Here is a 24,056-nt window from a genome sequence, read left to right as displayed (position 1 = left end):
TCATGAATGCCAAATACACATTACAGTACATTCCTTTTGTTGAATCAATTTGAAAGATACTGTCTGTAGGTGGATCCAATCCATGTTTAAAATGCCCATCAATGTTATGTCCTTAGTTATAGTCAACTCTAAAAACAGAAAAGTAAAAATACTAGTTCTCATTTTGATGGTGAATCCCTTGGAAGCTTTTCACGTACATCATTTGTATTGTACGAGTGATTAAAGCTGATTGGCTTAGTCATGCTTACACCCACACACACCCTCCTCAGGTGTTACAAACACACTCGTGTAACCTGATAAATAGCAGTTCCCACAATAGCACTCACAGAATGTCCAAAGTCACAATGACACAGCATTGTGAAGCATCCTGCCACCTGCAGTTGATGCGATGCATTTCCTGTTGAAACTGGTTCTTTGCTTGAGACAATACACAAAGTATTCAAAAGCATAAAACACTAAAATACCAGTAGTTTTATTTGAAGTTATAGAGCAGAGATATAAATGTGTCATGGTTTTATTGTTTGGAATTTGTTAAGACACCAACTGGTGCACAACAAAGAGAGAACTAAACTGTTTCGGATTTCCAGGAGTTTTTGTTTGACCAAACATACAAGAACAACTCTACACTTAAAGGACAGTAAGCTAGGAACACCTAACTTAAACTAATAGTCCTAAACACTGTTGTAATCAAAATGATGATTTTATGTTTTCCTGTTTTATAGAAGGTTAAAGTTACTGTGGAGGCTGTAGATTGGGGTGCCATTGAATTGCACCTTGTTCTACTCGGAGGTGTTTTCTAACACAGACTAACTGTTGACTATTGCCAGACTGTATTAGTTTCATCCACGTGTACATAATCAACATGTCACATGTGTTGTTAAATAAGCCACAACAGTCAAAACATATTTGCAGTGCAATTTGAGGTTTCAAAACATACACGACAGAATTTCACAATTACAACACTGGCTATTTCCAGAAGAAAAAAACAAATCAATACAAAGAAACTTTCAAAATGAACATGTTCTGTATTTGTACACATTAAAAACTGTACTTTGTGAATAACTTAACAAGGCATCTTATTTGTAAGCATATCACAAGGTTGAGGTCCTATATTATAGGTTACTGCACAGTCTACAGGTGTACCTGGGTTTATGTCTCATGTAAACTAGTATTGGACCCCTGTATATCACAACATGATACAAATATGAGAGGAAAAGACTTGGCTATTGAATGAAATCACAAATGTATTTTCTACAAATAAAATACATTTATGACTTTGTTTCAAGACTTGTGTTCCTTTTTCAATTTCCATGTGATAACTTTATATATTTGTTTTGTTTATAATCTGATATTGCGGTAAATTACAAATCATTTGTGCCCTTGTTGTTTAAATGATGTGATAGAATAGGCCTTGTCTAGACCACATGTTGACAAAGCCTTCCATAACATACCCATAATGCACTGGGATGCCCTTTAAAAACAAGTGGGCTTCGGTACAAGCCTATTCCATTTGGCAAAAAATCCTTACATCAGTATATAAAATATTATATCGCTGGTGTGACACAACAAAATAAATACAAGGAAAAAAAGATCAGCCTACCTGCAGTTAGTGGATATTAAATCTAGACTTAGTCGGACTGTTTTCAAATGATCTGCTACATTGTCTAGTTGTTATTTCACTCACACACCGTTCAAATAGGAACCAACAAAACCATCAGTATTATCACCTGTCCACACAGGTATCAAACACAGTGTAATCAGTACTAAAAGATGACATCAGTACACCTCATAGTGCAGAAGTGATAGCTTGACCTTCTGGTATAGTACCTGGAGGATAAGTGTAATCAATATGTTATACCTATTTACAGTAGCAGGGAGCTGCTGAGGGGTGTTTGCATTAACAAATTCTAAAAATACATTTTCTACACACCTTAATCTGAGGCAATATTAAGGGACATAACATGTCAGAGTCCATGTTCACTTTTGTTCCGCTGCTTTCTGTTCTTCTCTGGGCTTTACGATATAATCTCTGTACATTGAATACAGGACCCCTAAAAACAAAGAAACAAAGGGATATGTTACACAAAGACCTTTCTATTTACTTATCATTGACAAGAAAAAATGGTCAAAATGTAACCAGCCAAACTCCAGACCTATACTTTTTAATGATGGAGATTTTAGCCCAAACCACTTTTAATAACCAGGTATTCCACTAAAAAAAAAAAAAAAAACGACAAATCAAAGCAGCTTTGCACAAACTGAAACGATGCAACTAATCTAACAAGAAACATGGAAATCAAAGCTACGTACCAACAGTGATGGCTCCAACCACGAAGCCCTGAGCACCGACACGCATGTGGATCAGGTGCACTGACATTTTTGTGTCTCCCCGGCTTTTCATTTTCATCAGTCTGTACCCCACGATGGCAAAGAATCCAGCCATTCCTGCAGGGAGCGAAAAGACAGGTTACTTTACATGGATGACTCACTAAAAACAAAGTCATGATGTAACCATTAGGGCTCAAGATGTACTCACCCAATGGTACAAATGGATTCTCCTTTACTTTTCGCATCAACTTGGAATCATTCTCCTCATAGGAAGACATCTTGACTAAATAGGAAAAGAAAAGGTAAAGTTAGGCAAGGTACTGGTGTCACGTCGATGCTATTCCCAAAACACAGCATGCTGACTTATTCATTATAGGGGAGTCCCCCCATTGTTAGAGCCATGTGAAATCCTGGCTGTACATTTAAATAACAGTAGTGAATAAGTTTTAGACTACAAAATACAATACTGTTTAAATTGGTGCTCCAAGCTGTTTTTATTACGGTAATTAGATTTAAATACCACATGAGCTGCTCAGAGGTTACCCATGAAGGGCAGCGGGGAGACGCGTCATTTTTTTAGGCCTAAACAACTCTACGTATCCTGCACATTGTAAGGCAAATAAACCATTGAGCAAAGAGCAAGTTACTAACGGTACTGTTTGTGTAATCTTGATCAAATTAGGTTAAATAACACAACAATATTATACAACAAGCGTGAGCGAGGACTACAGCTTTAACATCAGATAAAACCTCCACTACGCCACAGTAGGCTGGAATACGTCTTACTTGTTTTTAAGGAGTGTATCGCTGATTGAATCGCCAACAGAGAAGTTACCCAGAAAGGTTTTTTGGGAGTCTTTTCAGAGCCTCTTGTCTCACGGAAGTTAGGAGGAAGTAGGGAGCCGGCTTCGTTATGTAACTGCGCAGGTCTGAAGTCCGTGTTAGAGTTATCGCGAGTGCGTTGTGTTCAGGTCACCGGAGAAAATGGTAAGAATAGAGATATGCAGCCTTGTAAATGTTGTAAAATTGTAAATGTCCTCCTGGCTCCCCTGTTCAACTTCTCAGGAAGTTTTCTGTGTAAGGCTTTGTGTTATTAAAGTTTTTCTGGACATCACATAACATAATATTCGGTCTGGCAGTATAACATGATCGTTATTGTCATAAATCCGATGTGTCATGAACGCAGCATTGGTTGTAAAATCCCCCTCACAAAATCAAAGATAGTGAAACAAATGAGATATACGTCCCGGCCGGATAGGCGTGTAGTCTGTTTCTGAAACGAAGAAAGCTTCTCACACTGCCAAGCTCATCCTATTGCAATTTTAGGTATAAATATCAGATTTAATTTACTGTCAGAGACGCTAGAGAGACAAACATCTCTTTGATGGTGTTATGTTCAAAATTTCTCAAACAGAGGAGAAGAAGGCCACAGAGGAGAAGAGGCAGCTCAGTGATTGGCTGAACCCTTCGGACTTCAGTCGGCCACTTCCTTGACCAATTCCTCCCCCTTCTGGAAGGCTGTGCTCAGAAACTCTTCAGCAACATCCCCCTCTCTCTGACTTTATGGCGGTGTCATACATTCTCTGGTTTCTCTCACAATGCACAACAAATTCAGTAACTCTCCCTTTAGTTTAAACCTTCTACAAGTAAACATATTGTAACACATAATATCCATCGCTAGGATCGCTTTAAAACTTAAATTCCTCACTATGGTCAGTGTCAAACAACCTATTCTTAGAATACCACGTTGTTTACGCTTTTGTATGATCTCTCCTTATGCTATTCCCTGCCTTACTGGTATTTAAACGAAGGTGGGGATAGGTGGAAGTGAATCCTCTTGCTTCGTGTGTTGATCTCTGGGATGACGTGACAGTCATAGAGTGCTCGTCAATACGATTGTAGCTGCACGTATCAGCAACGTGCTGCATCCTGTTCAGTGCACTGGAACACAAAATGATCATATAGTCTACTTCTAATCATTTGTATTGATCGGCCACGTTTTTCAGTAAATTACCCACCTTTTAGATTACGTTCAAGTAAAATGTCTAGCATAGTCTTGTTAGTAACCAATGTTTTATTATTATTGAAATATAATAAAATGAAAGTAATGATAATGTTGTTACTTTTCTACAATCAAAGAAATATTATCCACTGACGGTATGAATTATGGTAGCATCAGTCTGTCTGTATGTATGTTTAAAAAAACAACTAAACATTATATGATTTAACCTTCAGCATTTGGAGTATCCTGCCGGTATGTTATTTAATGACGAAGCTTGTCTTTCTTAAATCCCACAACTTATTACAACTAATTCTTTCCGGAAATAGTTAAATAAACCACCAAATACTTTTATTGACATATTAGTATTTGCTTGACTATGTAATAATGCATAAATAGATGCTAGGCCTACTAATAATTACACATAGGCCTGAGGTGACAGGGCCAACTGAAACCAATGTGGCCATCTCAATTTTGTAAAGCTAAAGCAGCAGAATAAATCTTTTGCATCTTAATAATAGCAACTTGCCATGTATTTTGACAGCGTCTGCATTGTGTTCCCTCTTGAGAATGGAAATCAAAAACATCTTTGAAGTCCTAATGAGCCTGTGGCATTTCCTTTATTCAGTTATGGGCTATCAGGCCGCACTGATCATGTCCCATGCAGGCACTGATGTGCAGGAGGGATTTCTGCAAATCACCATCACTTATCTTCCAGACAACCTTTTAAGAACATAATTGAATGAACATATTTTATATGTATTTCCCTTTTGTTGTAGTGTCCTATCGCATACTGTATTTTTTCAGCTGATCCAACTTATGTTTCATATGTCTTTGCTGACTTGAAGAAGCATTTAAAAAAATGATCAACTAGACTTTTCACTTTGCCTCGTGCATGGATAAGGAAATGACACTGACATTCAAAAGAAGTGTTCCAAAGGAAATCACCTCACTCACGTTGTAAATAAAGAAAACATCTCCACCCAGTAACCAGTAGTGAGGTAAGAGTGCTCAGTTTTCAATTCACTGTAAGTGTCAAAGTAGACTGCAAAATAAAAGGGATATCAGAATGAATCACTCAATTATCTTTACACTTAACAGCAGGCTAAATTTACTTATTCACACATATTCATATTTGCATATGCGCGTGTCTGCTTCTTGGTTTATGCTCATATTGTAACTGACCTTTATTAGAAACTGGTGTATTTGGTGGCAGTCTCAGTGCTACAGCATATTCATCAGGTTATCTCTGCGAGGGGCCGGTATGCAGCCATGTTATGATGAATAAAAAAAGGTTTCTGAACACAGTCAGGGAGTTCTATCTCAGATAGTTGGACCTTTGCTCTCACCTCTAATCCTTTTGTGGCCCAAGGTGAGATTTTGCTCCACTTAACAACCCAATCATTTTTCCACCCTCACCAATTATATAAGTACATAATGTTGCTTTAAAACAGGATAACTTAAATTAATTTGAGTAAATATATAAATGGCTATAACATAACAGATGACTATGATCAGTTCTGTCCTGTGTCGGCACTTGATCCGTTCTGTCAAATGTGGTAGAACAAGAAATGTTTTATTCAATTTCTTCAAAGTAAGGATCATTTAGTTCAAACAGTGCAGCCGACACAAAGGTATACTTTTACTTTCAATATAACTTACACTCTCCTCCGCCCAACGTTATAGAGCAGTAATTTAATATACCTCTATGAATAAAAGTAGGTTGTAAGTTTTACACAGTCTGGACTCCAACACCCTGTTGTTGAACACCAATATTTTTTCCAATATACATTCCAGTAGGTGGTGCTACATGTCCACTACAATCTAGGAGCAACACATAACAGACTTTGGATATCAGACAACTCAGACTCATTTATTCAAAAAGTGGTGAATTTGCTACTGTAAGTATTGCTTTATTTCAGCAATGTGGAGATTAGCAGAATAAAGAAATTACGCAGTTATCTCGTTTATACTTTACATGTATTTCTATAACAAAGGTCCTCATGATGGTGGATAATCCGGTCCCCTTTATGTAAACCCTATATCGGACGGGGCAGGTGTTATCTTTAGTAGCTTCCGTTTTATAATCGCTCAGAAATTTGTGATCCGTCAATGGCGATTCACGAGAAGGCAAAGGTCAGATTTTATCAGTATCATAGATTTCATTCATATTGATAACTTAAAGCCCTGTAATTACAGTTTGGTAACGTTTCTGTTTGATCACATTTTATGACGCAAGAGTCTAAAGATCTCATGAGATGGCATTGAAATATATTGTACTTGACTGAATAAACACAATCTGTAAGTTGTATCTAGCTGATAAAAAAGGGATTGCCACATGTAATGAACGAAGTGAACTGTGGTCAGGGTTAGGGTTATACTTGCAATGAATTGGCTGTGATCCATTTACTATTACTAAATCCAAATATATGTATGAGAAATTAAACAATTTCTTAAAGGGCGAGTGTGTAGCATTTTGGGGATCTATTAGCAGAAATGAACATAATATTTATGAATATGTTGTCATTAGTGTATAATCACCTGAGACTAAGAATGGCTGTTTCCTTCAGCTTGGAATGAACCCTTCATATAGGGAGCGGGTCCTCCTCACGGAGTCCGCAATGTTGCACCACCATGTTTCTACAGTAGCCCAGAGCGGGCACAAACCAATGTGATGCTCACATTACCGCAGAGGGGGTATGCAGATGGTTGCAATCTGCAACCACACTGCTAGATGCCATCAAATCCTATACACTGTCCCCTTTTAATCAAAAATATGGATGTATGCCTTTCCAATTATTTGTGACATTATTTCATAATTTTAGAAACATGTGACAAAACAATAGATGCCGGCCCCTTCACAGATTGTTGGCAGTACCTCTGACATCTAATATATATATATATTTAAAGAACAAACAGACCTAAAATTAGTAGTTAATTTGACTTAACTTCACTCAGCCAAGTTTTTTTTATTTTTTATTTGTTTTGACTGAGCAGAACTATATTTGGAGATTTGTGACTAATAAACAAGCTGTATGGCTTTCTTTTTTGTTTCAACACCTTTTGCTAAAAATTAGGCAAACAAGATATATTATAAGGTGGCCTGTTTGTAAAATACCTATGATTTAGTTAATGCAGCGAAAGTGTTTACTCGTGTTTCTTATCTTCTCTTAAACCATTTCCCTCTTTTCCGCTGGGATGGAAAAGCATAAAGTAAGCAGTTCCTGGGAGGCTGAAACCGAGCCCACATGCAAAGGGCGGAGCAAAAGTCTGTTTAAATGCCGTACTGTATGTGAACCTTCACTTCAAAGCACTGTGTGGTGTCAGAGAAATCAGACATGGAGCTGCTGCTGCCGATCCTTCTTGGCTTTCTGGCCGCTCTGATTGGAGGACTGTACCTTCTCGGGGTGTTTCGACAGCGGCTACCGGGAGAACCCCCTTTGGATAAGGGGCTCATTCCTTGGCTGGGTCATGTCTTAGAGTTTCGCAGGAACACACTGAAGTTCTTAGAGAGGATGAAGCAAAAGCACGGCGATGTGTTCACAATACAGCTGGGAGGGTTTTACATTACGTTCCTTCAGGACCCGCTGTCGTTTGGATCAGTTGTTAAGGAGAGTCGAGAAAAACTGGACTTCAGCAAGTTTGCTAGGCATTTAGTGCGCAAAGTGTTTGGCTATGCAGCTGTTGAGGGCGACCACGCTATTCTCCACATGTCCAGCAACAAGCACCTCAAGGGGGATGGCCTGGAGGTGATGACACAAGCAATGATGAGCAATTTGCAGAACCTCATGTTACACAACATCGGCTCCGCTGCAGAACAAAGCACGTGGATTGAGGATGGACTGTTTATGTACAGCTACAATATTGTTTTTAGGGCTGGCTACTTATCTCTGTACGGCAATGAGCCACACAAGTCAGAAGCAAGTGAGGAGAAAGACAGAGTTGAATCAGAAGCCTTATTTTACGAGTTTCGTAAATATGATCAACTCTTTCCCAACCTGGCTTATGGGGTCCTGCTACCAAAGAAAAGGTTGGAAGCAGAGAGGCTAATGGGATTCTTCTGGAACAGTCTGTCAGTGCCGAAGATGAAGAAGAAAGACAACATCAGTCGCTGGATTTGGGACATCCAGCAGGCCAAAGAGGAGATGGGAATGGAGGAGTCGATGATCAACAAGTACATGTTTGTGCTTCTTTGGGCCTCTCAGGGCAACACAGGGCCTTCTTCATTCTGGCTGCTCCTCTTCCTCATGAAACACCCAGAGGCCATGAAAGCAGTGAAGGGAGAGGTTGATAAGCTTCTAAAGGAGTTCGGACAAGAAGTCCAACGCGGTGGCCCTTTAGTCAACCTGACCCGTGAAATGCTGATGAAAACGCCGATCCTGGACAGTGCTGTAGAAGAGACCCTCCGCCTCACTGCTGCACCTCTCCTCACCAGAGCAGTGCTTCAGGATATGACGCTCAAGATGGCTGACGGGCGTGAATACTTCATACGCAAGGGTGACAGAATGGCAGTCTTTCCTTACAGTGCAGTTCACATTGACCCAGAGATCCACCCTGATCCACAGTCGTTCAAATATGACCGCTTTCTCAATCCAGACGGGAGCAAGAAAACCGATTTTTACAAAGCAGGGAAGAAGGTGAAGTACTACAACATGCCCTGGGGTGCTGGGGTCTCCATGTGCCCTGGGCGTTTCTTTGCCACCAATGAGCTGAAACAGTTTGTTTTCCTCATGCTGGTTTATTTTGAGTTTGAGCTGAAGAATCCCGATGAGACGATACCTGAAATTGACTTCAGTCGATGGGGCTTTGGATCGATGCAACCCCAGAGAGACGTTGAGTTCCGATACAGAGTCAGATATTAAACCAATCAATCGTTGTGATTTCTCTTCTCTGTAAGCTGTTAGTAGACAGATATGTAGAAATCATGAGCTTCCACAGTAAAGTGTTCATATCAATGATGTGATTCAAAGCTTGATGCTTTAAAATGTTGGTTATAGTTAAATTTTCAACCATATTCTAATTAAGAACTACAATCAATTCCCTCCTATACAGTACAAATGCACTATTATTTTCTATACGTTGAAGAGTTTATTATGAATATATCTCTCTCTCCATTCTGCTTGTAAATCAGAGAGCAGTTCAATCCAATCAAGAACAATTCAGTTATCTTTGTATAAACTAATACCGTATATTGTTATAATATTGTGAATATGACTGCTTCTTTGCGCAGCTGTTTTCCAGTATGATATAATTTTCTGTAATGCTGCATGTCCAATGAAACACTGTTAATTATCAAAGTCTAGTAATTCATTCACGCAAGACCATAACAATGTGATTACAGTCAGAGAAAATTCAGAGTGTTGGAGACATCTCATTACATGTGTACGGAGGGGTGAGAACTTAAATGTCAAAAAGCAGAGATGCCGTTACTTTGTTAATACTGTATTTCTGTTAGATGGTCATCATGATGGTAGTTGGGTATCCTTATTTCAAGTAAGTAATCTGTTTTTTTGGGATGTGCATGCATGGAATGTCACTGGACTGGTTTCACTAGAAGGTCATGGTTTGGTTTAGATTCTTGTTAAGCTGTAATAAAAAAAATTTTTGGCAAATGAGACTGGAGTAGAAACAAAGTACATTTTTCTTGACTGGATAAACCCAGTACACACTGGTCTATGTAAGGGTTCATTAATAACATTGTTTTACAATTAAATTGTATTATTACAACAAAACAGAAAAGGGGGGCAAGAGACACAGGGAAGGGGGAACACAAAGAAAAACTCGAGTTGGTGGGTCGTAGTGGAGATCACTGCTTCACAATTAATAATACTACTGGAAATGTGTGGAAAGCTTCCTGTGAAAAGATTTGTCCGTGATGTCTGAGCATTGTATTTAAAAGTCATCACTGCTTTACATAAAAGACATAACAATATGCAGTAAATTCATTTTGGCATGCTATATGCTGTACTTCTATGTCATCTCACTAACCTTATTGTCAGATTTCAGGACTGTTTGTGGAGCTGTATTGGATTTCAGAAATTTGGTTGTGTACAAATTGGTAGTTATCTGTGACAGCAACTATGGTCTCCTAAACTATTGTGTTCCCTCCCATACAACAAAAGTGCTTTGTGAAATACATTTCGATGAAAACAGGTTTTCTCTCCTAATCATAGTCCTCAGAAGTCTGAGTAGGGAGGAAGTTGGGTAAGTGAAAACAGTAAAACAGTAAAATCTGTGCAGACAGAAATTATTATTAGTTAATAACAAACCTCTGTGAGTGACTATTGGTGTAGTGTGAAAAGAGCTCAGGCCAGCCTGTAAGAGGTCACACCTCAATGTATCAATCCCATTTTGCTTTGTAAAACAGTCCTGCATTGAACCCATGCAAATCCACTACTGCAGACTGGTTAGTTGGGTTCTCAGACCAAACGCACCCCCTGAACTGACAATGAATATACATCTTGGGTGCAGATAGTGCCAAGGTCCCTCATCCTTCGTGCGACGCTTAGCTCAACCCACACATTTTGTTCCACTGGTATTTCCTGCATAAGCCTGTACATGATCATAGCCAGAACTCACACTGGTCAGAGACAATTCTACAGCTTTGTTGTGAACTTTTGTCTCCACTAAGCAGTGAATAAAACTCATCTGAACCAGCTTCAGAATTGGACCTGAAAGACACTTTTCTTCAACATATTCAATATGGAATTACCTCCTCTCTTTATTTATTTTTTTAGATGGGCTGCTGAGGCCATATTCTCACATTTACACTTGTTATATTAAGAAGAGCTTGCACTACATGCTCCTCTATTGGTTGAGAGAGTTATATGCTTTAAAAGGGCTTTCGCAATGCACTTAAATTAAAAATATTCCCAAAACGTTGAAAAAACATTCACTGCCGTTTATTGGTGTGTGGCATGCTCACACACAGAGAAACAAAGGCATGCCTACATCTGGTACTAATGCATGCCACATGCTGGACTTCTGCGTCATCTCTAGTATCTCCTTCAACATAGAGGAAACTTTAGAAACACAACCTTTGCTTCGTGTAACAGCTGTCCAATATCAGGCTCAAACATTGCATCTTAAATCAGACAAATAGTGGCCAGGAAAACCAAAAACGTTGTGATAAGCCTGCAGTAAATACAGCCTTCAGTAATCCTACAATAATTACTGCCTTTGCCAAATGTACAATGTGTAATGTGAGACTGGGTCAGAGAGGTGTTTTTTAAGCCCTATTGTCACTTTTGAAGACTATGTTGTTGTGGATTTGTATTAGATTACGTTATTTTAAAATATGTGTCATATATTTTCACCTCCATTTGCAGTAATAGTGGGACAAGATATTAAAAGCAATTTTCAGGTTTCACCTTTATGTACATATACACATGCCATTCATCTTTTCTTGTACTTTTGACTTGTTTATGTGATGACAAAACATGTTTTGGACCAGTTTAATGATTTGTAGCACGCTAGATGTTTAACAAACAATTTGTTAACACTGGGATTTATTGGTCGTTGCCCAGAGAACTCATGGTGTGGCCTCTCAAAGTTTGGACTTTAATATTATTATATTGCTATATTACTGTATTGTTGAATGCACAAACTGGATAACTGTTGAACTGAACATATACATCAAAGTAATACTACTTAAATAGATAAATAAATAATATACATGCAGTATATTACTGGGATATGTTGCATAATGTGTTACATTTTTGCATAAAGGCAGACATACCATTACGTGGACGTACACACAGTCCCTCAAGTGGGTTTTGTAATGGTACACTGTGTTTACTTAGTATAGTTTACTTAGTTTGCTCTGAACTCAGTTGAACTTCAGTGTGTTAGCATACATGCCCAGATGTATCTTTCTTATTGTTGTGCAAAAGAAGAATTTGTCCTTGCCAGCGCAAAAAGATAACTGTAACTGTGTTGTATGACAATGTTCAAGCGCCAAGGCCGTCCGGCCGCATGTTTTGGTTGCTGACTGTTTGCTTTTCATTTTTGTTTCTATCAGTCTGATACCAAAATGTTCCTTACTGAGACTACGCATTCTGTTGTGATGATTGAACCTTCTCGGTGCAGAGAATAAATATTTAAAAGACAACCTCTGGTTTACGGTATTCTTTATTTCAGCATTAAAATACTCACGCAAAGCTGGTATGGGATTTTTTTCACCACAGTTTACAGATATGTCAGCAGCCATGATCAGAGCCAATGATGGTGTCATGCTGATAAGATAGCTACATGTAGAGGCCTCACTTATCTTATATTTATTACATGTTAGAAGTAGCCATGTAGCTATGGGTGTGCCCAATACAGTGGTTTGTATGATATCTTGCAAAAAGTTATTTTGTTGAATTTTGTGCATTTTCTTATGAATGTCACCCTCGTCATGTTCCATGCCTCTCGTATCAACCTTCAAATGTTGGTAGTTAATTATTTGTCTCCATCTAAAGTTAAAACATATTGTTATTTCAAACATAAGGCATTTGTTTTGCTCCCTGCTTTGTTTTTAATCATGAAATGTGTTTAACTACATAAGTTTACAGAGTATATTTCATGGACAATTTAGTTTGGAGCCATACACTTAAATTTAGGAAAGTAAACGTTTGATGAAATAAATCATTCACTCACATTAGAACATGACTTTTTGAAATATTTGCTGAATGCTTAACTACACACATTCGACCTCGTCAAGTTGTGGATTAGTGTTTGGAGAAAGCCATGTTGGGACAGTAAACTGGAGCTAAATTTACTCCTGTTTTACGTAGAATTTGTTGTTTCTTGTAAATCAAAGTTCATTAATATCAAGGTACAAGCTGCTCCTTTAACTACACGTAAGTTAAACTTCAACAAAATTCAAATCTTTTAAATTTTTGTTTTGTTTTCTTCAACACTTTATTTTAAGTGGGTAATGTAGAAAACCCAGAAACGCACTGAAGGTTGACCAAATCCCTAAAAAAATATATGTTGGAAATAATGCGGTTGATTGGTGATAACTTGGGCAGTAATCTCACATGTTATGCAGACATACACTTATGCACTCAGAAAAAGCTATATTGGGAAAAGCAAGGTTTTCGAGGTCCAGAGCTATACGTCACTGTTAATTTCTGGGTGAATGAATGGGGTTTTTAGTCGGAGTCATCCTGAATTAAATAAATAAACAGTCAGTGGTCATGGCAATGGAGGCGGACAGGCTGGGGAACAATGGAGCCTTTGGCAGGATGCTGGTCTCCTGAGTGTCCTGCCTGTACTTGGTGGTGAGGGGTTTTGAAGAAAAATGACCCATTGTCTCTCTCATCCTGCTTCTGAGCCTGAGCTGTGAAACGATGCCTCTGGATGCCTGCCCAAGATGACCTGCCATGAAGCATAGAATAAGCTCCTGCTTTATCCGCATGGACAGGTAGGTACAGCCTTCATTATTCTTTTGTTTTTTATTGTGGTGGTGTGGATTTTGCTATTCATAGTATACAGATGTTGGCTTTATACGCATCAACAAAGGATACATTTTTTTTTACCAGCCATTTGAACTCAACTGGAGAACTAGAAGTTTGTGCAACTTGAAGTGGCAGAAAATAAGTAGGTTTGCTTCTTCCTTTTTTTGCCTCAACATCAGCTAAGCAATTTCTATTCAATCTTAATATAGGGTGGTTAAAGACACCTCAAGTGGGGCTTAACACCACGCTGAAAGGTTGAATTTTAGTGCCATTGTCTTACATTGTATTGTTGTCTCACACCGTGTCCTGTATTGTATGTTTTTCATATAGCAATTCCTCCTTTCAGTCGGAGAGTTTTTATCAGAGTGTTGAACTCTTCCCAGGGAGACTAAATCATTGAGCTGTAGTCTGAACGCTGTTCCATGACCAGGGTGCAAAACAGGAATACGCTCTTCTATCAAGTTCTGAGCGAATCCTGAAAGAGCTGGCATCTAGTGTAGCCAAAATACATACAGGTGTTGGTGAGTGATAGGAGATTACACAGATATTAACTGAGTTAACCCATGGCTTTGTAAAGAGAAATATACTAATGGTGCCGTCTACTTAGGCTTAATTAATGAAGGCCAGATAGTACAGAACACAGAACACAAGGGAATTTGAATGGTACTGTTTTAATGAAGCAATATATATATATATATATATATATATATATATATATATATATACATATTAACTAGGCTTTCAAATCAAAAAAAAGAAAAACCTATTCCAGTGATTCAGAGGTGGGAGGAAAGCAATCACCAAAGCTTGAAACAATGAGACATAAAACAACCCTTCCTGTTTTGATGTAGCCTCCATGTGAACTGCTGTAGATGTTGGTATTTTTACACTCCTCAGTTATCATGATTTGATGCATTAAATGCCTGTAACTCAAAGCTTAAAGTCTGTGTAAAGGATTCATCTGTGATGTTTGTCACGAGGATCTCACACAGGTTTGTTTTCCACCTAATGTTACTGTCAACTGGGTCAGTGCTCCCAACATCAGAGCCATTATCTGTGGATGATCAGTGAAAACAGTATGTGCAGGTCATTGACATGAGGGAATGATTTAGAAAGTCGAACGCTTCTCCAAAAGTGTTTCTGAATATTCTCCAAGACTCTTTGCTGTAGTTGAATACATGATTGCCATCTAGTGGATAAAAGCATCCACTGACAAAAGTAGAGAAAAGTAGATTAGTTAAATGAAGGCTTTCAAACCAAACATGTCTCTATACACAGGTCTTCATTTTATATTTACTGAATGCAGAAAAGTATTCCCTGCACACATGATCATTAACATTGAAGGTGAATATGTCTCCCTATCTGGTACTATCTGTGAGACAGTGCCTTTTGCTTCACAGATTGCCTTTTCTTATCACTGGCTTAATAGCTAAGCTTTAAAAGTCACGTTTTTACTAGTACACCATACAGGATGTGCACACATACAGTTTTGATCTGAGCTTTTTTTTTTTACGCAAGAGAGAGCGTATATTGCCGTTATCAGTGGAATCCTGCAGCGTTGCTACCAGGAGTTCACTGAATTGGAGAAGGGCAACGGCACGAAGGCGTCTGGAAGGAAGGAGTTGCAGTAAGCATATCTCTGGTAGTCCAAATGACCCTGATTAGGTCTGCTGCTCCTTTGGGCTTGCCCCAGATCAGCCTATGACATGGCAAGTTAAGACAAGATAATGTCAAAGATTAACACCCTCCAGCTCTGCAAGCAAAGCGTTGTTATTTTGTTTGTTTGGATGGGTAGTTGTGTGTTGAATTTCACTGCCCTGATGGAAACCTTCATCAGCGAGTGAGTTTAAAAATACTAACGGGGAATAAAACAATGAAGTAATACACTTGTGAACTGAATACATTTGAATGATTCACTTGAGAGTTCAGTTGTAGTGTGTTGTGCCTTGTCAATTATACACATTATCTTCAGTCTTAATTAGTGTGCTCTGCTCATGACCTACTTTAATATCAGTGGAACATGTACACATACAGTATTTTTTGTCAACATTACCATCACTAGAGTATTTTTATTAAGACAATTGCTCCATTAAATCACTTTCTTTTCAATTAGTTGATAGCTCGTCAGCAAGATAACCAAACGTGATATGGTATCATGTAGCCCGAAGTCAATCCTGCACTGTGACCACTGGTTTGCATACTTTTCCAGTGTTGATAACTTCTCTGTGAAAGACAGGAACCGGCACACAGTTTGCACAAAACTGGGAAAAACTCATATCAGATTGTAAATTATTACAGAAATGTCCAAAGGGTGAGGTAACACCGATGCAACGCTTTATTACTTCCTATGAACATGAATGAGGCGTGATTTATTTTAGCTCTTGATGTCAGGTCTCTTTTTGGTAAATCTTTACGACCAGAATGATTGGACTATGTCAGGGCAGTAAAATGAATGGAACATTCTTCTGGGACCGGAAACAGGCCAATTCCAATGGAACATAATCTACTTTTCAGCCTCCTGTATTCAAATATTACTTTACATCATCATTTTCTCCAGCGCTTTAAATAGTTTTCCAGATGTGTAGTATAGAAGGAGGATGAGGTCACCTGTCATGTTACTGACTGAATATCTGCCACTTGTTTTTATTCCCTTCACACTATCAGAAATATTAACCAAATAAATTGTTTGTTTGTATAATTGTACAGTAGTGTTGTGGCTCATTTTGTTTGCTTTGCTCATGTGGGAGACGCAGAGCCCTGGCTGAGGGAAGTTGTTGGCATCCACCTCAAGGCTTTTCATCTCAGTCGCTTCAGTGGAGTCCAGCCTTAGTAAAACTGGCACGGGACGCACTCACCCCGGGGGTAGGATAGGCTCGGCTGAGAAACTGGGAGAAAAATGAACAAATGAGATGGGACTGCCACCACTCTCAGGCTGCCTATGGGATAGCCCCCCACAGCCTGGTAAGAGCAGTTTAATGATAGTTGCAGGAGAGATGGGGGAGAAGAGGAGAGGAGGAGAGGAGGAGTCCAAGCACCAAGTTGCATGTTTTTTGCTCTGGTGTCTTGTGTCACTCTTTTCTCTGAGGGGAGGGGGGGCATCCAAGTCACATGGTGGAGCTTGATCTGTTACATAAACACAGACCTCCACAGCCCCCAGTCTGCTCGCATCAACTTTATTCAGTAAATACATGCGGAGAAAACTCTTGCGATGACATTGGTGGCGGCCAAGGAGAGTTGTCGAGATGTTCACTCCTCCATGTTGCATCACTTCAACACTCGGCAACGCTGCAAACCCTCCCAGCTCCCAGTGACCTCTTAAAGGTGAAATTGTCTGGGAATAACAAAATCATTCCGTGAAAATTCAAATTAAGAAATTAAGAAATGCAATTAATTGATGATGTGATTCAATACAGCAACCAGCTATTTTGCTGATTATTTTCTCATCATTTTTGTCTTTAAAGTAAGTTTGAATTCTTATTTAATTGTTAGATTGTTTTAAAGGTTGTTCACATCTCACAGATGCTACCATAACTGAAAAAAAGATCTGCTCTATTTTACATTTAACACTAATTATAACCACAACCTAATGAATATTAAACATTCGCATTTGGCTGTCACATGATGCCAGACCTTGTGACAAGAGCAATGTCAAACGATGTCTAACAGGGGAATACTTTGATATTTTCCCAGCTCTGGGCAGTCCAATCAATATTTATCAACATGAACTACAGTTTCCCAAAGCTAGAATAGCCTGAATTGTCAGAGGACAAAAGGACGACACATAGACAGTCATTGGTTTGACTGTATGCATTTGTGCACATTTTGTTTTTGTTGGAAGTAACTGTGTGCCATTCAAATGTTTTCATGCAGTTCCAAAGACTAATTCATTGTTAAAAATCTATTGTTTTCTAATTCCCTTTTTGACAAAAGTACAGTATTTTCAATTATCACATAAATGCTGCTCTCATCAAAGAACAGTGAAATTAACTGCCTGAATTTTAAAGGACAACAATGGATTTTAATAAAGTAATAAAGTAATAAAGTAATAAAATATGTTGGTTTCTTTTGTACATACAGTTCAAGGGGAAACGTTGTTCTGTGAGGTTCTGAGAAGAAACAACAATGACAAGAGAATAAGGGTTATTTATAGGCCATGTTACATTTTTAGAAGTGAGAGTTATCAAAATATATCAATTTTAGATACTATATCATCAAATATAACTTTAACTTAACTGTCAATAAAAACACATTTTAAATGTATACATAATTTCTGACCTATGTATCAGTATTGTAAACCCAAGTTCTACCAACTGTTGAGGAAAATAAACTCTAGTTGACTTTTAGTTGAATGTTCACATAACAACCTTCTTATGGACCATCTGTGTCTTTTGGACGACGGGAAGATTTTAGATGCAGAGGAATGCACTGCAACTTAAAAACACGTGCGTATCCGTCCCTTAGGGATAGCACATGTCCAAATCCCAAATGCTCTACTCATTCCAGCAGCATCCCCTGTCTTCTTATCTTCAGTGCTGCACCAGGGGTGCTCAATACGCCACATCTCCTCAGTCAGACGGAGAGGGGGGCCCTGAAGGCGAGGCCTCGGGAGGATGGCTCCTGCAGGCCCAGATGGCTGACGCTCCGAGCTTTCTTTCCACCACAAACTACGCAGACAGAATGATATTTAAAATGCAAAGACTCTTAATGTGCTTGTAGACCTACTGTCTCACTGCAGTTGTCTTTGCTCTGCCACTAATAACAGTCTAATATCCTTACAATATCTTGAGAAACAGGAAATCAAGAATTTTTGATAATTTAAGGAACCGAGTTGAAAGCGTGATCTGATTAATGGCGGCTTTACTGATGTTGAGCGTTACTCTTGGCTTTATAGCTGCATACGGGTCATAATTAAGGGTTATTGAGGGTCTTGTGAAAGCAACATTATAATAATATGTTCCCTGTGACAGTGACCAGACACATTTCATTAACGCAAGCCAGACACTAACCCGTTTGTCTGTCCTTTATTAAAAGAAGTTGACTTTAGATCCCTTCCCGAACATCGCAGCAAGGTTCTGGCACTTACAGTAAAGAGATGGAGAAATTCCTTTCCGACTTTAATCCTGCATGAATCACCCCCTCATCTGTACTTTGTCATTTTATTTCCCACTTAAAAAAAGAATGTAAGGAGTGTGCGTGAGTGTGAGAGAGACTTCTGCATGCAGCCGCTCTTGCCGCCGTGTGAAAAAATCCACCTCACGCCTCAAGTAACAACGTGTGGTGATGCTACTGCACCTCCGCAGGCCGTGGTGAAAGCTTGAAAGTATAAACATCGAGTCGGAAAAGACGTGTAGCGGGAGTGTAGAGTGCGGCCTGTCCACTGCTCTGTTACCTGGCCATCTGCCTGGACGGAGGATCTAAATATTATGACACTTAATATGACTGAGCGTACCTGTTGGTTACATTCTAGCGGATCTGCACTGAGGCAAGGTGGCTTATGTCTCGGTGACACTTCTGTCCTCAAACTCCCTGTCTTAGTCTCCCAAGCCTTGTTTCCTCATAAGGGACACCTACTGTAAACTGTTATAATTGACACATAATATCGAGGTTGCTTATCTGCATTTGCTGTGGTTGATGTGTGCATTTGCTGTGGTTGATGTGTGCATTTGATGTGGTTGATGTGTGTGTGTACGTGTGTGTGTGTGTGTGAGTCAAGAGAGAAAGAGAGTAAAAGTTGTGGATGAATTACCTTTTAGCATTTTTACAAATGTGTGTGAAGTGTGCCACGACTCTATACGTGACCTTCTTTCTCAGAGTGAGCCACTGCTGTTGGAGGACATGTGGGCATCATCCTGCAAGAAGCTGAGATACATTGATGGAGATGTAAAGAGAGAGAGGGAGAGAGAGAGGGACAGAAAAAGTAAGAAACAGAAAGAGAGAGAGAGAGGGAGAGACCTTCATCATCTGTGTTACAAACATTGCACATGAGCGTTGGGGGGGAAGGTTGACTGTGCTGCGATTAACACGCTCCCTCAGCTGGGTGTTCTTTTCAATCTGCAGTGCCATATCCTCAAGTCTGAACCCTTGGATGAGGGTCATTCGCCAGAGGAGGATTTTTTTCTGCCTCTCTGTTTTTTATACTTCCTTCTTGAGCAGAAGGCTGGTGTAATAGAAACCAGACACAAGCCAGAATGTGAGGCATTCACAGCGGCAAGACCTCACTTCTCCACAGAGTGGGGAAACGGAATAAATAGAAAGTGTGGTTTGAAAAGTTCCATCATTGTTTTTTTGTATTTTTGTTTTTGCCATTCTGGAAGTTATCAATAAGACGGAAAAGGCCAGGAACGTTAGGATGGAAGTAGTATTCAATGGATCAGACTGTGCAGGGGATATCTAGAGAAGGCACAGGAGACCTTCAGGATGGGAAATGCATGTGCAACTTTTCAAGGTGGGTTGTTTCAGTTATTTACCTTAAAGAAACTATTATTAAGAGCCTGTCATATTATTGTAAATGCCCATTTTGTTACAGTGAAACTGTGGACTGTTTGTGGGTTCCGGTGTCTGAATTCATTCTGCAGAGAGATCATTTCATGCCAGTGTAGTAGTTTATCAAAAATGACTATTCCTCTAAATCAATTGAACCAATGTTGCAAAAAGCTATTCACTCAACTCAATACAATATGATGCATGCTTAATAATGTTAAATGTATTGGGCTTGCATCTGTTTAAACAATCTAATTTATTAGTCCTTATTACACATTTATTTTAAAAAGCGGTTCTAAATTGTGGAATTGAATTATCATAAAATGTTTATATTTTCTGTAACTACAATACCTCTGCAGCTAATACGGTAATATTCGATAAGCTGTATTTCTGAAACATGTATTGCCTTACAAAAGTATGTTTTATTGACCTATTTTAAAATTTTGAAAAATGTCTACCACTTGGAGTGAGTTGCTTTGTATGACATGTTAACTGACACAAATCAAGCAAACATGCATGAACCCAAACATGGTCTTAGTTGAATTTACATTGCTGCATTATCTTCAGTAAAAATCTAATCTTTATTTATTAAACAGGCCAGTTCCACTTAGGTTATAAATGTATTTTCAGAGGATACCTGCATGGTTAAAATGGCAACAGCACAAAAAATTAAAGACAGACAAGGCAGCAAATAATCAACACAACAAGCTGTAAAAGACATCAACAGCAGGCGGACATCTCAGGATCACTTCAACGTTAGGGTGTGATGTTGATGCTATACACAGCAGATTTGTTTAAACTTATGAATTCTCAGCGTCGCGGCCCCTCCTGTCATGCCATCCTGGGGCAGACATGAGTTGCCCACTATAGGTGCCATCTGTCTCCATGTGGCTGTACCTCTCCCCAGCGTCAGCAGTGCTGGATCTGGAGGGGAGGCCTCGTGGCAGAGCAACAAGCCTCTCCTGTTCACTCAGATGGCAGGGGAGATGACACATCCCATGCCAGGGAACACAGTGCCGCAGTCATGAAATCAACATGAACAGTACAGCTCCATGAATGAAGGGTCAGAAGCGCTACGCTGTCTCCTCGTCGCGGCCTCAATCACCGCACAGAGTCAGATTATGACACTGTGAGGTTTCATATCATCTGTTAGGCTGTGTGTGTGTGTGTCCCGCGGCATGATATGTGTTGCCATGCCGGGTACAGTACGTTTCTGAAGTGGCTCTCTGAGTGGAGCACACTCTTGTACCAGAATGAGCTTTTCTTAAATTCAGAGCTCTGTCAGTTTCGTTCTGTGTCTTCAGCCTGTCACCCTCTTGCAGTGTTCAGCGTGTTCTTTGGTCAAAGCTATACTCAAAGTGGCTGTTGTTGTTGGTGGGTTTTTGCATGGCTGATGTTTGTGTTTTTCTCTTTTTTTTCTTTTCTTGCCTTTTGACATTTCAACCTTTTCATAAACTATTTCAATCGGTTAGAAGGGGATATTAGAAGTACGGCGGGATGTGTGTTTAGATAGGTTGACTGAATGACATCACCCCACTCACTGACATGAATCAACACGAGCCATTGTCTTGTGTTTGGCTGCAGAATCAGTAAAAAACGAATGTCTCCTCTACATCAAGAAGTCTTCGTCTACAGTTTGACAAATTTCAAGTCCACATTTCCAAGTTATACTGTAGGTCCACACTGGATTATAGCTGGAAATGGATGGTAGATTAGAGTGACAGAAAATAAATCTGCAACTATTTTTGAACTATTTCTCATTTAATACTTTTTTGATAAAAGAATATTACATCAATTTAATATCTTTGGGTTTTGGGTTTGAGATTGGTTGTAAAATATAATAATAAGATATTTTGAAATGTCCCGTTGGCTCTGGGACATTTTTATAGACGACATAGTTGGAGCCCTAGTCTGGATTTCCTTTGGTTGGACACAAACAGCACAGGCATTTCATATAAGGAGTACAACTGTGACGTTACAATATAATACAACAACGTAATATTATCTGTGATTCCTCGTGCAACATGATCATTTATTCAAACATTGAATCCAACTGCAACTCATAGCTTTCTCAGCTCAACCACATTCTTCAATGGGTCCCTACTAAATACATTCTTTATTCTCTCTTTACAGATTCTAGTTGACAAGCTTGTTGGAGCAACATGAGCTGGAGCTTTCTCACTCGTCTCCTGGAAGAGATCCACAACCACTCCACCTTTGTGGGGAAAGTGTGGCTGACCGTGCTCATCATCTTCCGCATTGTGCTCACAGCGGTTGGAGGTGAGTCCATCTACTCGGACGAGCAGACCAAGTTCACCTGCAACACCAAGCAGCCCGGGTGTGACAACGTATGCTACGATGCGTTTGCCCCTCTCTCGCATGTCCGATTCTGGGTCTTCCAGATCATCATGATCTCCACTCCCTCTATCATGTACATGGGTTACGCCATCCACAAGATAGCCCGAACTACAGAGGTGGCTCGCAGGAAGCACCACAGGCTCCGCAAAAAGCCTCCTCCTCACTCCAGATGGAGAGAAAGCCACCACATGGAAGATGTCTTAGAAGAGGATGAAGATGACGACGCTGAGCCCATGATCTATGAGGATACGCTGGAGGTGCAGGAGGCCAAGCCCGAACCAGTGAGCAGCACTGGCAAAGACCCACCAAAACACGATGGCCGCCGAAGAATATTGCAAGAAGGCCTGATGAGAATCTATGTTCTACAGCTCATGTCGCGAGCTATTTTTGAAATCGCTTTCCTTGTAGGACAGTACCTCCTCTATGGGTTTCGAGTTAGTCCGTCATATGTATGCAACAGAGTCCCCTGTCCACACAGAGTGGACTGTTTCATCTCCAGGCCCACAGAGAAAACAATCTTCCTCCTCATCATGTATGTGGTGAGCTGCCTTTGTCTAGTGCTAAATTTGTGCGAGATGCTTCACTTGGGAATTGGTACTTTTCGGGACACCCTCCGCACGAAGAGGAACCGGGGCGTACGGACGTCCTACAGCTACCCGTTTTCTCGAAACATCCCAGCCTCTCCTCCAGGTTATAACCTTGTGATGAAGACAGACAAACCTAGCAGGATCCCCAACAGCCTCATCACCCACGAGCAGAACATGGCCAACGTGGCCCAGGAGCAGCAGTGCACCAGCCCAGATGAGAACATCCCGTCTGATTTGGCAAGCCTACACCGGCACCTACGGGTGGCCCAGGAACAGCTTGATATGGCCTTTCAAACATATCAAACCAAAACCAACCAGCAAACATCCAGAACCAGTAGTCCTGTATCTGGGGGCACAATGGCAGAACAAAATCGAGTGAATATGGTCCAAGAGAAACAAGGAGCGAGGCCAAAATCAGCCACAGAGAAGGCTGCAACCATTGTAAAAAATGGAAAGTCCTCTGTCTGGATCTAGAGATTAATCTAATTTAGTAAATTAACAGTTCAAACTTTTAGGACTCCAGGACTGCACTGTGACACAGCTGGAGGATGTGTGTGTGTGTGTGTGTGTGTCTGTGTGTGTGTGTGTGTGTGTGTGTGTGTGTGGTGTGTGTGTGTGTGTGTGTGTGTGTGTGTGTGTTTGTGTGTGCGAGAGAGATGCGACTTAGGACAATAACAATTGAGAATTTCAATCACCCGCTGAAGGAGTACAGTACATAGTTTTTGGGAATTTAAAAGAAAACACACATGTGGAACTTATCAAATCCATTATCACGAATCTTCTTTGTTACTGTAGTGTGTCATTTTGTGCTTCCCATAGCTTTTGGACATGGTTAACATGTGCTTACTTAGTTAAACATCT

At 39.8% G+C, this 24,056-nt stretch overlaps 3 protein-coding genes across 4 annotated transcripts; 2 read left to right on the top strand and 1 right to left on the bottom strand.

Moving 5' to 3' along the window:
• Positions 1-451: 451 nt before the first annotated feature.
• On the bottom strand, positions 452-3,244 carry higd1a (HIG1 hypoxia inducible domain family, member 1A). The gene is made up of 4 exons (XM_031865448.1): positions 3,115-3,244; positions 2,537-2,611; positions 2,311-2,445; positions 452-2,051 (listed from the first exon to the last, which is right to left on the bottom strand). The coding sequence occupies exons 2-4, from the start codon at positions 2,604-2,606 to the stop codon at positions 1,978-1,980; spliced, it is 279 nt and encodes a 92-aa protein (XP_031721308.1). The 5' UTR covers positions 2,607-2,611; positions 3,115-3,244; the 3' UTR covers positions 452-1,977.
• A 4,408-nt stretch (positions 3,245-7,652) lies between these two features.
• LOC116393240 (7-alpha-hydroxycholest-4-en-3-one 12-alpha-hydroxylase) lies at positions 7,653-9,944 on the top strand. Its single transcript, XM_031865402.1, has one exon. The coding sequence runs from the start codon at positions 7,666-7,668 to the stop codon at positions 9,187-9,189; it is 1,524 nt and encodes a 507-aa protein (XP_031721262.1). The 5' UTR covers positions 7,653-7,665; the 3' UTR covers positions 9,190-9,944.
• A 3,649-nt stretch (positions 9,945-13,593) lies between these two features.
• On the top strand, positions 13,594-23,693 carry gjc2 (gap junction protein gamma 2). Of its 2 annotated transcripts, none has more exons than XM_031865166.1 (2): positions 13,594-13,736; positions 22,384-23,693. In XM_031865166.1, exon 2 carries the CDS (start codon positions 22,413-22,415, stop codon positions 23,667-23,669), a length of 1,257 nt encoding a protein of 418 aa, XP_031721026.1. In that variant the 5' UTR covers positions 13,594-13,736; positions 22,384-22,412; the 3' UTR covers positions 23,670-23,693. The 2 variants fall into 2 exon arrangements, with proteins under 2 accessions (XP_031721026.1, XP_031721027.1); XM_031865167.1 differs by lacking the exon at positions 13,594-13,736 and adding an exon at positions 15,377-20,215.
• The last annotated feature ends 363 nt before the right edge of the window (positions 23,694-24,056 follow it).

This window comes from Anarrhichthys ocellatus, unplaced genomic scaffold (genome assembly GCF_004355925.1).
Source record: "Anarrhichthys ocellatus isolate YVR2014 unplaced genomic scaffold, GSC_Weel_1.0 scaffold32, whole genome shotgun sequence".
NCBI lineage: Eukaryota > Metazoa > Chordata > Actinopteri > Perciformes > Anarhichadidae > Anarrhichthys > Anarrhichthys ocellatus.
The sequence above is the reverse complement of the archived record's forward strand: the minus strand, read 5'-3'. Positions and strand labels throughout refer to the sequence as shown.

Excerpts from the sequence above, each read along its gene's own strand:
- higd1a (XM_031865448.1), bottom strand. The coding sequence starts at position 2,606 with ATGTCTTCCTATGAGGAGAATGATTCCAAGTTGATGCGAAAAGTAAAG. Across the intron at positions 2,446-2,536 it reads GAATCCATTTGTACCATTGG|GAATGGCTGGATTCTTTGCC; the intron begins GTGAGTACATCT and ends CGCTCCCTGCAG. Across the intron at positions 2,052-2,310 it reads GGTTGGAGCCATCACTGTTG|GGGTCCTGTATTCAATGTAC; the intron begins GTACGTAGCTTT and ends CTTTGTTTTTAG.
- LOC116393240 (XM_031865402.1), top strand. The coding sequence starts at position 7,666 with ATGGAGCTGCTGCTGCCGATCCTTCTTGGCTTTCTGGCCGCTCTGATT.
- gjc2 (XM_031865166.1), top strand. The coding sequence starts at position 22,413 with ATGAGCTGGAGCTTTCTCACTCGTCTCCTGGAAGAGATCCACAACCAC.